Source organism: Scyliorhinus canicula, chromosome 18 (assembly GCF_902713615.1).
Source record: "Scyliorhinus canicula chromosome 18, sScyCan1.1, whole genome shotgun sequence".
In the NCBI taxonomy this organism is placed as follows: Eukaryota; Metazoa; Chordata; class Chondrichthyes; order Carcharhiniformes; family Scyliorhinidae; genus Scyliorhinus; species Scyliorhinus canicula.
Genome location: NC_052163.1, coordinates 100,063,201 through 100,079,830, shown reverse-complemented (window position 1 = coordinate 100,079,830; position 16,630 = coordinate 100,063,201). Strand labels below are relative to the sequence as shown.

The 16,630-nt window shown below is 46.1% G+C and overlaps 1 protein-coding gene across 1 annotated transcript; it reads right to left on the bottom strand.

Moving 5' to 3' along the window:
- Positions 1-1,956: 1,956 nt before the first annotated feature.
- On the bottom strand, positions 1,957-15,461 carry ccl25a (chemokine (C-C motif) ligand 25a). Its single transcript, XM_038777973.1, has 5 exons — positions 15,132-15,461; positions 12,190-12,289; positions 8,349-8,472; positions 7,095-7,224; positions 1,957-3,896 (listed from the first exon to the last, which is right to left on the bottom strand). Exons 2-5 carry the CDS (start codon positions 12,251-12,253, stop codon positions 3,891-3,893), a joined length of 324 nt encoding a protein of 107 aa, XP_038633901.1. The 5' UTR covers positions 12,254-12,289; positions 15,132-15,461; the 3' UTR covers positions 1,957-3,890.
- Positions 15,462-16,630: the final 1,169 nt, after the last annotated feature.

Below are 16,630 nucleotides of genomic sequence, written 5' to 3'. Positions count from 1 at the left end.
ATCAAAAATAGCCAGTTCATCTCTCCTCACCTGGGGTATAATAAATCTCACCTGGGTGAACAAAATTTGGCGAACCTCACTAAGGGACCACTCGTAACAATGTGCTAGGCCACGCAAATAAAGAGGCCTCTGCACACCTCATAGCCAACACCCTTGACACCAGGCACCATCCTGGTCTCTTTGCACTCTCTCCAAAGCTTCCACGTTCTTTAGGTAATGTGGTGACCACTACTCCAAATGTGGCCTAACCAATATTTTATACAGCTGCAACATGATTTCCCAACTCCTGTACTCAATGCCCCGGGTGCTGAAGGCAAGCATGCCACATGCCTTCTTAATCATCATGGCCACCTGTGTTGCCACTTTTAGGGAATTGTGGACATGCAGGCCCAGATCCCTCTGTATGTTATTGTTCCTAAGGGTTCTGCCATTTAGTATAATTCATACCTAGATTTGATCGTCCAAAATGCATCACCTCGCATTTGTCCGGGTTAAACTCCATCTACCATTTCTGTGCCCAAGTCTCCTATCTATCTATATCCTGTTGTATCCTCTGCACTATCAGCAACTCCGCCAATCTTCATGTCATCCGCAAACTTACTAATCAGACCACCCACATTTTCCTGCAGATCATTTATATATACTACAAACAATAGAGGTCTCAGAATTGATCCCTGCGGAACACACTGGCTACAGATTTCCATTCTCTAAAACACCCTTCCACCGCTATTCTCTGACTTCTATAACCAAGCCAGTTCAGTATCCATCTAGCCAGCCCACCCCGAATCCCATGTGATTTTAGTTTTTGTACAAGTCTGCATGTGGGACCTTGTCAAATGCCTTACTAAAGTCCAAATAAACTACATCAACAAACCTTCCCTCATCAATTGTCTTTGTCACCTCTTCAAAAAACTCAATTAAGTTGGTGAGGCATGACTTGCCTTGTACAAAACTATGCTGCCTGACACTAACTAGTCCATTTTTCTCCAAATGTGTATATATCTTGTCTCTTAGTATCTTTTCCAAAATAATATAGCGGAAATTACAATAACCCCTTCCTACTATGCTTTCAATGTAATACCACGACACCCCACAACCCTGCCATGGCAATCTCTGCAAGACGTGCCAGATCATCGACATGGATACCACCATTACACGTGAGAACACCATCCACCAGGTACGCAGTACATATTCATGCGACTCGGCCAATGTTGTCTACCTCGTACGGTGCAGGAAAGGATGTCCCGAAGCATGGTACATTGGTACATGCAAACGCTACGACAACAGATGAACGGACATCATGCGACAATCGGCAGGCAGGAATGTTCCCTTCCAGTCAGGGAACACTTCAGCAGTCAAGGGCATTCAGCCTATGATCTCCGGGTAAGCGTTCTCCAAGGCGGCCTTCAGGACGCGCGACAACGCAAAAATCGCTGAGCAGAAACTGATAGCCAAGTTCCACACACGAGTACGGCCTCAACCGGGACCTTGGATTCATGTCACATTACATTCACCCCCCACCATCTGGCCTGGGCTTGCAAAATCCTACCAACTGTCGTGGCTTGAGACAATTCTCACCTCTTTAACCTGGGATTACCCCCTATCTCTGGATCTGTAAAGACTTAATTACCTGCAAATGATCACATTCAAAGTATCGTCTTGCATCTTTGATTTTGTCTAATATATATATATATATATGTTTCTGGAACATACCTCTTCATTCACCTGAGGAAGGAGCAGTGCTCCAAAAGCGAGCGATTTGAAACAAACCTGTTGGACTTTAACCTGGTGTTGTAAGACTTCTTACTATGCACACCCCAGTCCAACACCAGCATCTCCACATCATGATTTGTTTTGTCATGTCAAAAACCTATGCAGGCTAATTTTTGATTTGTCAGGCTTTCTGCGCTGTTAGCATTCAGCCCGAATGGAGACCGAAGGGAACACTGGATACAGTTTGATAAAATGATCAAAATTTATTGAAACGTAGAAGAAATCTCAACCATGTACATAATCAGGGTTATTCCAGCAGCTACAGTCTGTATAAAGCTATGCTAGATAATCAGAATCGATCAATAATTGTAATGCAGAAACTAGACAGGTTGGCCACGATTATACGTTATGTGCGGCCTACAGGCTAGGGTTCTGGCTCAGATTGCAGCTCAGTGAAAATTGCAGCAACAAACTTTGGCTCCTGTAATGTGACTGGAAAAGCTGAGGCTGTAATTGTTGTCACTGTTGTCATCAAGAAGACTTTCCTCTCGTGAAGTCCTGTCGCGCCAGTCCCCTCCAGCTCAAAGTACAAGCACTTAAAAATCTGAAAGGTTATGTGAGGACCATTTTCAGCACTGTGTTCTGATATTAACTATCCTTCAAGATGACCAGGTGATCGTCAAGGTCTTAAGTTGAAACACCAGTGTAGCCCATGTTTTTTTTTAAATTTAGAATACCCAATTATTTTTTTTCCAATTAAGGGGCAATTTAGCGTGGCCAACTCACCTACCCTGCACATCTTTGGGTTGTGGGGGTGAAACGCACACAGACACGGGGAAAATGTGCAAACTCCACACGGACAGTGACCCAGGGCCGGGATTCAAACCCAGGTCCTCAGCGCCGCAGTCCCAGTGCTAACCACTGCACTACTTGCTGTCCCCAGTGTAGCCCATATTGAACACAAGAAACCATCATGGTAAAACAGCTGAAATCTACACTCAGCTGGCCAGAGGTTCATCAGCTGGGGCTGTTTAGCACAGGGCTAAATCGCTGGGTTTGAAAGCAGACCAACAGCACGGTTCGATTCCCGTAACAGCCTCCCTGAACAGGTGCCAGAATGTGGCGACTAGGGGCTTTTCACAGTAACTTCATTTGAAGGCTACTTGTGACAATAAGCAATATTCATTTCATTCATTAAGGAGCAGATTGACACTTGAAATGCCTGCTATCACCCCTTAAAGAAGCTGCAAGGCCAGCGCTTCAATTATAATGCTCCCTCATAAACAGCAACCGGTTACTTAAAGGGATACTTACTCATGCTCTCTCTAAGCTGCATGGTTCCACAGAAACCTCAGAAGTTACCATGCAAGTTTTTCCCTTTCAGGTACCGCATTTCTCCGCAAAAACATTGTACCATGCACTTAGCTGGATAGGTCAAGCATAGCAAAATAAATTCATGAGGTGTTGACATTTCATGCTCACTGCTGCTGGAGCCTTGGGGGGGAACCTCAGAGGAACTTTGTCAAAACTCCACCAACACTCGTTTTAGAAATTATTTGAGGCGTTCAGATGCAAAACCACCTTAAAAGGAGTCGACAAGTCAGTGGGAGTGCATGGTCTTGATGGGGAATGGGAGGTAGGAATGTGTCCAGGCACAGCAGCAGCTCCTAGAGGGAAGGACACAAGGGCAAGTGGTGTTCTACCCATTGTGGGTACAGGGCATCCTCCTCCATTGGATTTTTTGATTTTGTATTTGTCTTAACTTGTCAAAAATATATTGATTCTTTTGAGTGAATTATACAGGTTAACAAGCTAACAAAAAACAACTATACAAGATAAACAACATGCAGCAGCCAAGAGGTCAGAGTGGAGCTGTTTTGCAGTTAAACATAATGATTGCGTTGCTGATTTAATAATTATGATTCAAATGTGTAATGCTTCAATGGTAACAGCATGTCTGGTGATGTGTTGTCCTCAACCCTCTTTAGTCGAGTTTGGCAGTGGGGGGTTGGTGATGTCTTTATTATGTTTTAGCTGGTGGAAGCATCGACTGCTCTTAGTGTAACCATATCCAATCACTTTGGTCTTTATTCAAAGACAAGTTGCAGAGAAGAAGTGGCCTCAGGTTGGGGAGGGTCTTGGATCAGCTCTCCTCTTCCCTGCTCCTCACAGCCTGGTTAATGCTGAAAAATGTAAAGCGAGTGGATTTTCAGAAACGTATTGTACCATCACCACACACAATGGTGGAGGGAACAGCAACACTCTTATTGGGACCTACCCCATATAAATAGAACAGTACAGTTAGAATAGGAACACGGTATTAGACGTAACACCATAAGAATGAGGCCATTCGACCCATAAGAGTCTGCTCCGCCATTCAATCATGGCTGATATGTTTCTCATCCCCATTCTCCTGCCTTCTCCCCATAACCTCTGATCCCCTTATTAATCAAGAACCTATCTATCTCTGTCTTAAAGACACTCAGTGATTTGGCCTCCACAGCCTTCTGCGGCAATAAGTTCCACAGATTCACCACGCTCTGGCTGAAGAAATTCCTCCTCATCCGTTTTAAAGGATCGTCCCTTCAGTCTGAGGCTGTGCCCTCAGGTTCTAGTTTCTCCTACAAGTGCAAACATCCTCTCCATGTTCACGCTATCAATCGGATATAAAACTACAATGGAATGCCAGGTTGTTTTATTTGTTACAAATTTATAAGAAGGTGAAGAATAGGACAGTCTGGCTCCCATACCACCCAGGGCTGATAGCACTACACGAGTTAGAGCACTACACAAGTTAGAGCACTACAAGCTCACTCATGATTTACACTTTACTATTCAGTCTGTTAAAGAGTTTTGTATTTAATTTGTACGCATGAATTATTAATTGCACACTCGGGGAATTGAGTGTGAGGAGTTGGGGAGGTTTACAGAATAAGATGACCATAAACGAATGGTGCACTGCAGCCAGAAATTCACAGCCCTTCCTGCCGCAAGTCTGCCAGGAATGGGCCAGAGATGGTGGGAAAATCAGAAATACCTGTCCCGCTGTTACCATGGCGAGCCCAGGACTTTCCCAGGGAGGTGGAATAAAATTCCCCCCACCCAAGTTTCCAGATTTAGATCAGGGATTTTATGGGGCCTAGTGTGGGACAGCAGCTTTGCCCATACCTTACAAAAGCTGGGGGCGAAAGGAGGGGACTTGACTGGCAGTGGCCTGGTGTCATCAGCATTGTCTGTTACTGCATGATGCATTTGACAATTACCTGGGGTTATGGCCTGGATATCCTGACGAGATTTCAACTTTTTTGTCATGTAATGAAGCAAGCGCAGAAGGGATAAGACCATAAGACATAGGAGCAGAATTGAGCCACTTGGCCCATCGAGTCTGCTCCGCCATTCAATCATGGCTGATATTTTCTCATCCCCATTCTCCTGCCTTCTCCCCATAACCCCTGATGCCCTTATTATTCAAGAACCTATCTATCTCTGTCTTAAAATCGGTCTTAGTGAATTGGCCTCCACAGCCTTCTGTGGCAAAGAGTTCCACAGATTCACCACCCTCTGGCTGAAGAAATCCCTCCTCATCTCGGTTATAAAGGATCGTCCCTTTAATCTGAGATGGTGTCCTCTGGTTCTAGTTTTTCCTGCAAGTGGAAACATCCTCTCCGCGTCCACTCTATCCAGGCCTCAGTGTCTTGTACGTTTCAAAAAGATCCCCTCTCATCCTTCTAAACTCTAACCAGTACAGACCCAGAGTCCTCAAATGTTCCTCATACGACAATTTCTTCATTCCAGGGATCATTCTTGTGAAACTCCGCTGGACCCTTTCCAAGGCCAGCACATCCGTCCTTCGATACGGGGCCCCAAACATTTCACAATACTCCATATGGGGTCTGACCAGAGCCTTATACAGCCTCAGAAGTACATCCCTGATCTTGTATTCTAGCCCTCGACATGAATGCTAACATTGCATTTGCCTTCTTAACTGCCGACTGAACCTGCATATTAAACGTTAAAAGAATCGTGAACAAGGACTCCCACGTCCCCTTGTCCTTCTGCTTTCCAAAGCATTTCCCCATTTAGAAAATAGTCTATGCCTAGATTCCTCCTTCCAAAGTGCATAACCTCACACTTTTCCACATTGTATTTCATTTACCACTTCATTGCCCACTCTCCTAGCTTGTCCATGTCCTTCTGCAGCCCCCTTGCTTCCTCAATGACCTGTCCCTCTACAGATCTCTGTATCATCTGCAAACTTAGCAACAGCGTCTTCAGTACATTCTTCCAGATCATTAATGTATATTGTAAAAGGTTGTGGTCCCAGTACAGACCCCTGAGGCACACCACTGGTCACACGCTGCCATCCTGAAAAAGATCCCTTTATCCCCACTCTTTGCCTTCTGCCAATCTAAATAAATCACGTCCAATGGTTCTCCATTGTCTAACTTGGTTGTTCCTCCTCGAAGAACTCTAACAGATTTGTTGGACACGACCTCCCTTTGATAAAGCCGCGCTGACTGTCCTATTTTACCATGCACTTTCAAGTGCTTCACGATCTCATCTTTAATAACAGACTCTAAAATCATACCAATGACCAAAGTCAGGCTATCCGGCCTATAATGTCCTGTCTTCTGCCTCCCTCCCTTCTTAAAGAGTGGTATCATATTAACCAGCTTCCAGTCCTCTGGGACCTTTCCTGCCTCCAGTGATTCCTGAACGATCATCACTAAATGCCTCCACAATTTCCTCAGCTATCTCTTTTAGGACCCCAGGGTGTAATCCATCCGGTCCAGGTGACTTATCCACTTTCAGACCTTTCAGTTTCCTGAAATTTGCTACCACATTCCCAGGTGGCAGATGAAGGGATTCCTGAACCTGCTTGCCCATTGCCCCCACAACAACATTCCCGCCGATGGATAGTGCAGCAGTCATTGGATTATCTGACATATTGGTGTTGGTGAGTGGCCTTGACATTCCCTTCCTGGCATGGTTCTGCAGTCAAGATATGGAAATGTGGTGACATCAGGCTGACCCACAGTTACAGCAACTGGTCCGAGAGATAGATAACCAGCAGCAATTTCTTGGCACTTGAATCAGAATAGGATCCCCCCCCCGGACCCTGCCTGATTTTAGCACAATATTCATTAACATATCCAGGTGGCTGCGGTGAGGATTGCCCATCTTGATGTTGGATTCCAAAATTTCTTGTCCCTAACCATTCCCTGGAATTTCTGCTGTTTTGAACTGGATTCTACAGACCGGAGCAGGTCCTGACACTGCATGCCCATTGTCAGCTTGTATCTCCCAGAGTCCCACAGTCGGTCAGTGAGCTGAACTCCTCACTCAATCTAACCAGACTCTTGTGCACTGTTTCCACTTACTGTGTTCCGATGTTTACATGGTCGATAAATATCCCGGCATTTTCTTCCGTGCTTTCTATCTCTTTTGATGTAGTCTTTGACCCACGGCACATTTGGATTCACACAAAGGGTCACACGCCTCAACTTTAGGCTGCAGAAATGGGGAAAGATTCATAGAATCACAACAGTGCAGAAGGAGACCATTTGGCCCATCAAGTCTGCACCAACCCGCTGAAAGAGCACCCAACCTAGACCCACACCCTCACCTTATCCCCGTAACCTCACCTAACCTTTTAGACACCAAGGGGTAATTTAGCATGGCCAATCCACCTAACCTGTGCATCTTTGGACTGTGGGAGGAAACTGGAGCACCCGGAGGAAACCCAGGCAGACACAGGGTGAACATGCACACAGACAGTCACCCACGGTTGCAATTCAACCCAGGTCCCTAGCATGGTGAGGCAGCAGTGCTCACCACCGTGTCGCCCTATTATAATATAGAAATACAGTCCGACACTGGGGAGGGGTGGAGACTCACAGTCTGACACTGGGGAGGTTGCCACAGTCTGACATGAGAGAGTGGGGGCCACTGTCATGACATTTCAGCTATAATCAGCTCAGCTGTCATGGGGCTTGTCATGTTTTCATATATTTACACTATTTTTCCACAAAAGAATTTTGCAGGAAGAGTTTTGGCAACACAGGTTTTGGGAAATAATGGCTAACTGTGATGAATAGACTTTTCTATGGGCACGAGGAGCCGGGCTCTGACACGCCGCGATTGTGTGAGAAGCCGGGCTCTGACACGCCGCGAGCGTGCGAGGAGCCGGGCTCTGACCGCCGCGAGCGTGCGAGGAGCCGGGCTCTGACACGCCGCGAGCGTGCGAGGAGCCGGGCTCTGACACGCCGCGATTGTGTGAGAAGCTGTGCGAGGAGCCGGGCTCCCTCACGCCGCGATTGTGTGAGAAACTGTGCGAGGAGCCGGGCTCTGACACGCCGCGAGCGTGCGAGGAGCCGGGCTCTGACACGGCGCGATTGTGTGAGAAACTGTGCGAGGAGCCGGGCTCTGACACGCCGCGAGCGTGCGAGGAGCCGGGCTCTGACACGCCGCGATTGTGTGAGAAGCTGTGCGAGGAGCCGGGCTCCGTCACGCCGCGATTGTGTGAGAAGCTGTGCAAGGAGCCGGGCTCCGACACGCCGCGAGCGTGCGAGGAGCCGGGCTCTGACACACAGCCAGTGTGCGCGGAGCCGGGCTCTATGTAGTTTTGTACTTACACGATTGCATGTAAATTGCAGCTTCCACCTGTGGTCTGCTCGTAGTAACTGACAATGCGCTTCTGGAGTCTACTGGTATGTGTTCCTTTGTAATAGTGCAAGCAGCAGTCTTCAAACGAGTTTGCTGTTAAGAGATAAATGATGTAATCTGGTCATGTAAAAGCAACAGCTCAGCGGTCAGTTTGAGTCTCCCTTCATGCTGTATTCCCAATGGCAGCACAGCAAGGTGGTTTTTGCTTAATGCATGATGTACCATCAATTGGACTCGAGACACGATGAAGATCCAAACTGTGGCTTTAATCAGCTAGTTGTTAGCCCGGTGGTCGACTACAGAGAAAGGCCGACTGCCAGGAACTCTGGGTACTTATACCCCGCCTCGGAGATGGGGTCTACTTGCCTCTCGACCAATTGGTGAGCAGTCAAATGACTAGTCCCAGCCAATCGGACGAGAGGCACATGACCAGCTAGAGCCAATGGGAAACCAATGCTCTGCACCAATGGCAGTGCTCACATTCATACCACCACAATGCAATTATACGTTTCTTAAAATTGTATTTATTTCTGATAATACAACACATTTTCCCTTTCTCCTGGTGAGGCTGAACCTTACTAGGATAGTTTTCATTGTCAATCACCTTCATGGTGCAATTGATGTTGGTGAATAATTACAAAGTGAGAGATTTTTGTTTAAATTTCCAAATGAATTGAAAATGTTGCTCTCTCACTGAAACCCCAGTAATTGCAATTTTTAAAAAACCCCAGAGCATTGAAGGCCATCAATCAGAGACGTAAAATGGTTCGAGAGATAGAGAGAAGAAGGGGGGTGCGTTGGGTACAGCTCTCAGGAAACAGTCCAGGTGCGTGCATCGAACTCACCCTGGAATGAGGCTCCCAGAGGGAGGGGGGGGGGGGGGGGGGGGGGGGGGGGGGGGGGGGAGTGATGGAGTGTTAAAGAGATTCCGCAGGTCACTAACGCAAGGGGTTCTCTCTGGGGCCTCCTATTTATACAAAGTGGGAGATTTTAATTATCCCGCTTTAAATCCCACATTGTCTCCGATTTAAGTGTCCAACCACTGCTCAAACCCTAACACTACACATCACAATAAAATTCAGCTCAAGGCCCAAGCAAACCACCGGCATTTTAACTAAGGCTTTCATCGTTCTCATAGCCAGACTTCCATTTTGAATTGGTTACAATGATTTTCTTTTAGAATACCAGAGTCAGAGATATGAGCCTGCAAGACAAACAATTGTAATAGTTTGGTCACACTTGAATCTGTCCCTTGGCTACTTGCAGTCATAAACAAAGTGTTAGAAATTGGACCATTATTAAAGCCACAGTCAGGCCTGATGGGAAGTCAAAAAGCCAAATGTGAATAGACTGGACAGCTGCGGCAAGTCTGGGCTTGCTCTGTAAATAAGACATTGGAAGTTTATTGGCCCCATTCAAATAGATCGATTGTTGTGGATTGCCCAGATGAAGTCAGACTTTCTGGCACCTGGATCACCTTATGTGGAATAAGGTTACATGCAGAAAATATGTCAGAGGGTGGTCTACTTGACTGGGGTGTGTGAGGGGGAGGAGGGTTCATGGTGCCCTGCGCAGTTGCAATCTGCAACTCCATTGGGTGTTGAGACTCCCACCCAGCGACCTCATTGTCTGAGGACCAGAGAAGCTTCTGGAAGGACGTGGAGGGGTATAAGAAAGAGGCATCCAGAGACCCTCCTAACAAAGATTCAATGCAGAGGCATTGGAGAAGACTCAACGGCAGACCAGAGCGCAGAAGGGAGCAGAATGTGAGACCCAGCTTCGCAGACGAAGGCCCCGAGACAACCGGGACTCAGAGGATTGGATCCACAGCTCGATCCAGCTCATCGGCACAGGTAGTATTAAGGATCTTGGGCATATTATAGTTGGGATAATTTGGGGGTTAAACTGTTTTATTGTGTTTGAAAATAAACAAGGGTTGAATTGTAAACTTGTGTCTGCCCATATCCCCTATGTCATCCCTTTTTAATTAATTTATTTTATTGATCATTATCTTTATTCAAAACAGCATATATGAACCAGTTTCACCTGGGTGAGAAATCTATGTGAAGAGGAAAAGTATAGTTTTCTCATGTTAGACTGAGTTTTATGAAGAAACCTATGTTGATGGCAGATTGGTGCCAGCTTCATTGCCAGACTGATTTCACCACATGAATAATTGTAGCCAGCACAATATTACTGGGATAAAGGGGAGAATCAGCCAGGAGTTTTGGTCCTGATTATTGTCCAGCCAGCTTTGCTGAAAGGTGGCTGTCATATGTGGACTTGCCGGAGCTCGAATCCTTTACCTGGTTAGATAACTTGCTCAATACTCATCTCTGCTCACACAAGAAGCTGGAGGTATTGAAAGGCTGTGGGCACAAGGTGCCATAGCACAGCGTTTTGGGAGACAGTAGGGCTGGCAACCCTCCAGGAATTTATCACTGAGCATTCAGGAGAAAAAACATTGGGACATTTTAAATCATTGTGTGTTGCTGTTCTTTCTCATTTCCAATGAACACTTCTGTTTATCAGTTATAAAATTGTTGGCAGTGGAAAGCAAAATGTTAATTGACCAGAGAGGGCAATCGGACGTGAAAGTTCATACGATGTGACGTCCAGGAATCTGTCCAACCAAAGTTGGTGACCCAGAGAAGAAAATTGCAAATTAAATGATTTTTAAAAAAGTTTGCATCATCACATTTCTTTCACCTTCACCATTGTAATGTAAACTGAAGGTGAGGATCACATTAGGAGCAATCTAGGTCCCACTGCTAGGTGCCAGGAAGCTGTAGCCCACACAGGGCTCGTTCAGCAACTGCTGGAGAACTGAGGTTGGGACTTCTGTCCTTGGAGGGAAGTGTAAAAGGTGTTCTTAATCAAGAGAGTGCTGGACAGAGTAGACAGAGAGAAGCAGTTCCTGCTTGTAAAAGGATCAAGAAAAAGTGATTTGCAAAAGCAGCAAATGTGATGCGACTTTTTCACACAGCGAGTGGTTCGGGTCTGGAATGCACAGCCAGGAGTGTGGTGGAGGCGGGTTCAATCGAGGCATTCAAGAAGGAATTAGATTCTTATTTGAATCGAAGCAATGTCTAGGAGTACAGAGAAAAGGTAGGGTGCCAAGTCATAATGCTCATTTGGAGAGCTGGTGCAGGCAGATGGGTCAAATGGGCTCCTACTGCAGCGTAACAATTCTGTGATTCTGATTCTGAGATCCAGCAGTGGCAAAGTTCCAGAGCCCAAAGATCGTGCGGTGAAAGACACGGAGAGGAATTTACTGACCTACAAATGGTCTTGGCTCTATGAGATGCCAAGACCAGCGCAGGTTCCAGCACCACTAGCTTCATGAGGCACACAGAAAAGTGAAAATAGAAGACTGTGAATATTTCCTCCTGCCTTATCTGTCTGTCAGCATTGGACATGAGAATGTCCAATGCTAACATTGCAGGATGTCCCCAGAAATCCTAGGCCAGTGCCAGTACCATACAGACTCCTGATACAAACCACAACAAATTTTTCATCGGCATCTCAACAGGATCCCAGGGACAGCAAACAAAAATATTTACCCTCCCATTGATTATAAGGAAAGTGAATTATCAAACCGCACTGCCCTTAACCGCAGAGTGTAACAAATCCCTTTGCTCCACTGAACATGTCAGCAGTCCAGGTGGAAAATCTTAGCGTCGTGTGTGAGGCCAGTGCTCTAGACACACAACAGCTGTGTCAGCTCCCTCACAGCACGAGTGTAGAAATAGTATCCTTCTCCCATTCGCAACGACAACGGAATCTTGCAGTTAGTATGTGTGCACTTACCTTGTGAAGTGCTCAGGTAGAAGCAGGCGGCCATCAGGGTGAAGGTGAATATCGGGAACCTCATTCTTCTCCCCGGCTATGAATCCCCAGTGACGAGATACTAGATGGGAGGGAGGCAATTCTCAGGTTCTGCAGCAAACAGCATTAACCGCAAATCTTATAAAGTAAAACCAGAAAATGTTGGATCGACTCGGCAGCACCTGTGGAGAGAGAAACAGAGTTAACGTTTCAAGTCCACGTGACCCACCTATAGAATTCTGTAGAAATGGACTTGAAACGATAACTCTTTGTTTCTCTCTCCACAGATGCTGCCAGACCTGTTGAGTTTATCCAGCATTTACTGTTCTGATTTCAGATTTCCAACATCTGCAGCATTTTGCTTTTCGCTAAATGCTTCCACACCTTATTGTCACTTCTATACACTCTATTGCTGTTGTGTCTCACAACCCTGTCGACAGGGTCTGTAATCTTTCTGAAACTGCACAGTGAACATTTTCCTCTCACTTTACTGTGTCTCAGCAGTATTATTAAGACTTCATGTGGTGTTTTTCAACCCACGTTCCCTGAGCATCCCTAAAGGAGTTCGCAAAATATCAGGTCTCTTGAAATTTGTACCAATTTTTTTTTGCACTATTTCATGATATATTTAATTATTGAATGTTATTTTGCTTTTTTAAAAAATGTTTGTTCTATAATATATACACACTGTGAGGGGAGAAGGGCTTCCACAGAATTTCACAATTTCTCTGGGGCAGCACAGTGGCACAGTTGTTAGCATGGCTGCATCACAGAGCCAGGGACCCGGGTTCAATTCTGGTCTTGGGAGACTGTGTGGAGTTTGCACTTTCTCCCCGTGTCTGCGTGAGTTTCCTCCGGGTGCACCAGATTCCTCCCCTCATATTATCAATAGGCAGCACGGTTTTGTGAAGGGGAGGTTGTGTCTCACTAACTTGATACAGTTTTTCGAGGAGGTCACAAAGATGATTGATGCAGGTAGGGCAGTGGATGTTGTCTATATGGACTTCAGCAAGGCCTTTGACAAGGTCCCTCATGGCAGACTGGTACAAAAGGTAAAGTCACACGGATCAGGTGTGAGCTGGCAAGATGGATACAGAACTGGCTAGGTCATAGAAGGCAGAGAGTAGCAATGGAAGGGTGCTCTTTTGATTGGAGGGCTGTGACTCATGGTGTTCCGGAGGGATCAGTGCTGGGACCTTTGCTGTTCGTAGTATACATAAATGATTTATAGGAAAATGTAAGTCTGATTAGTAAGTTTGCAGACGACACAAAAGTTGGTGGAATTGCGGATAGCGATGAGGACTGTCAAAGGATACAGCAGGATTTGGATCATTTGGCAGAGAGATGGTAGATGGAGTTTAATCCGGACAAATGTGAGTAAATGCATTTTGGAAGATCTAATACAGGTAGGGAATATACAGTGAATGGTAGAACCCTCAAGAGTATTGACAGTCAGAGATCTAGGTGTACTGGTCCACAGGTCACTTAAAGGGGCAACACAGGTGGAGAAGGTAGTCAAGAAGGCATACGGCATGCTTGCCTTCATTGGCCGGAGCATGGAGTATAAAAATTGGTAAGTCATGTTGCAGCTGTATAGAACCTTAGTTAGGCCACACTTGCCGTATATTGTTCAATTCTGGTCATCACACTACCAGAAGGATGTGGAGGCTTTAGAGAGGGTGCAGAAGAGATGTACCAGGATGCTGCCTGGTATGGAGGGCATTAGCTATGAGGAGCGGTTGAATAAACTCTGTTTGTTCTCACTAGAACGACAGAGGTTGACGGGCGATTTGATAGAGGTGTACAAAATTATGAGGGGCATAGACAGAGTGGATAGTCAGATATTCAGAGACTTTTTCCCAGGGTAGAGGGGTCAACTACTAGGGGGCATAGGTTCAAGGTATGAGGTGCAAGGTTTAGAGGAGATGTGTGAGGCAAGTTTTTTTTTTTTTACACAGAGGGTAGTGGGTGTTTGGAACTTGCTGGCGTAGGAGGTGATGGATGCAGGGATAATAGTGACATTTAAGGGGCATCTTGACAAATACATGAATAGGATGGGAATAGAGGGATACAGACCCAGGAAGTGTAGAAGATTGTAGTTTAGTCAGGCAGCATGGTCCCTGTGCTGTACTTTTCTTCGTTCTTTGTTCTCCCACAGTCAAAAGATGTGCAGGTTAGGTGGATTGGCCACACTAAATTGCCACTTAGTGTCCAGGGATTTGCAGGTTAGATGGGGGAGCGGGCCTGTTCTTTCAGAGGGTTGATAGTGACTGAATGGGCCGAATGGCCTCCTTCTGCATTGCAGGGCTCTAAGTCATAAGATAGGGTTCTTTAAGGTTGAAATCCACTGCCCTATGGTCATTTGTTGGGGGGTGCAGGGGAGGGTGCTGATGGACGTATTGTTCGGCCACTCGGTTTGTGTCACAATATCACTCACTACCTGTCATTTCTCTCAATGTCAACAGCATTGCTTTGTGATGCAGGTTCGGGCCACAACCTCCAGGGGGCAGGAGTAAGGAGCTGAAATCTCTGATCTCCCTTTCCTCCGCTGAGATCTGACTGGATCGGACTGTACAAAGGTGACTGGGTTGGGCATCTTGGCTGAGTTCTTCGCCCAGGCTGTGTCAAGAATAGTGCTGTGGTCATTACCCTCAAAGCTTTAACAGCACAGGGGAATGGCAAAAGCCGAATCAACAGCTCTTTGCCTATCGGGGGGGGGGGGGGGGGGGGGCTTATTTTGACACAGAAATAATAAATCAACTGAACACCTTGGAGGGAATAGAGCAGAATCCGTCAGAGTGTATGTCACATTAGAAAAAAAGACCAGTTGAATAGTTTCCTATTAAATCACTGACAAGTTGCTAACAATTGTGAGAACTTTTCTCTTCCCTTCCACAGACGGACATTTAAAAAGTTTCACTTACCTTACGGGGTGGTTGCCTCGTTCTCACAGGCTGTGGAAACACGTTTTGGACACAAGAAACTCTCTTTTTATAGATCTCGCTGGCCCCTCCCTTCCAGCTCTGTGAGAATCTGTCGGCTGGGATTTGTCAGTCGACACTCCTTTATGTAATCGGGGGTTTCGTTGCACGGTTTGCTGCAGAAAGGAGATTTTTTTTTGTTTTGCCAAGCGTGAGATTCAAAACAAAGCAGCGTTGTAAAGTATCCAAGCGAGGTTTGGATCAGTAACTGCACATGCTGAAATGTACACAGTGCATACATCCGACAGGTAGCCAAGTGTAGCAGCAAACAGACCCTCTCCCACTCATTACACAGACACCTGCTTCAATTGGCAACTTGCTATTTAATGCAATCACTGGAATCCAATTTTGGACTAAACTCCTTAACCTCTTCCCTCTCACCTCACTAATCTACCCCAAACCCACTCCAGCCCTTGATCGTCTAAGTTAATGAGTTGCTCATTTTGCACTATGATATTACTCATTTAGTGAGCATGTGCGAAAGTGCATCATTTTAAGTATTCCAACTTTCTGTGCTCATGTGTGTATCAGGTCTTACTGTCTGGAGTCCAGGCTGAACTTCATTCAGTCTTTCTGGCTGCTAAAAAGTGTCAAGCTGGACTGAGTTGCGCCAATGAAGAGTGAGTTACTCCTTTCAATCTCACAAAGAGCCGCTGGCACCAGAAAGTTTGTTGGCCAGTCCATTGGTTGCTCTCTTGTTTCTCCTCGGTGCACCAGCACACTCCCTGCCCTCTGTCACAGCTGTACACCAACCCTCCACAACCACCTCTGGTTAAAGTAACATGGCTCACTTTGCCTCCCCTGACAGCACAACCCTAAGACCTTTTTCTCAGGGCTAGATTATAATACCTCTCACTTTGCCTGCATTGTGTGTCTTGACAAACATTCCACAGCTGCATTCCCAATCTGAAACACCTCATACTCCACAAGAAGTGTGCTCAGTCCTCTACTGTACTCCCTATACACGCACAACTGCATGGCAAGATTTAACTCCAACTCAATCTACAAGTTTGCAGATGATACGACGGTGGTGGCCCATATCTCAAACAACGATGAATCAGACTACAGGAGGGAGATAAATCATGTCACACGGTGTACCAAAAACAACCTCTCTCTAAATGTTAGAAAGACCAAGGAACTGATCATCGACTTCAGGAGGCGTGGCACGACACACACTCCCATCTGCATCAATGGCACTGAAGTGGAGATGGTCAATAGCTTTAAGTTCCTGGGGGTCTCCATCACCAACAGTTTGCCCTGGTCCACTCACGTTGATGCAACAGTCAAGAAAGTGCAACAACGTCTCTACTTCCTACAGCAGCTAAAGAAATTTGGCATGTCTGCGTCGACTCTCACAAACTTCTACTGATGCGCGATAGAGAGCATCCTATCCAGCTGCATTACAGCCTGGTATGGCAACTGCTTGGTCCAAGATCGCAAGA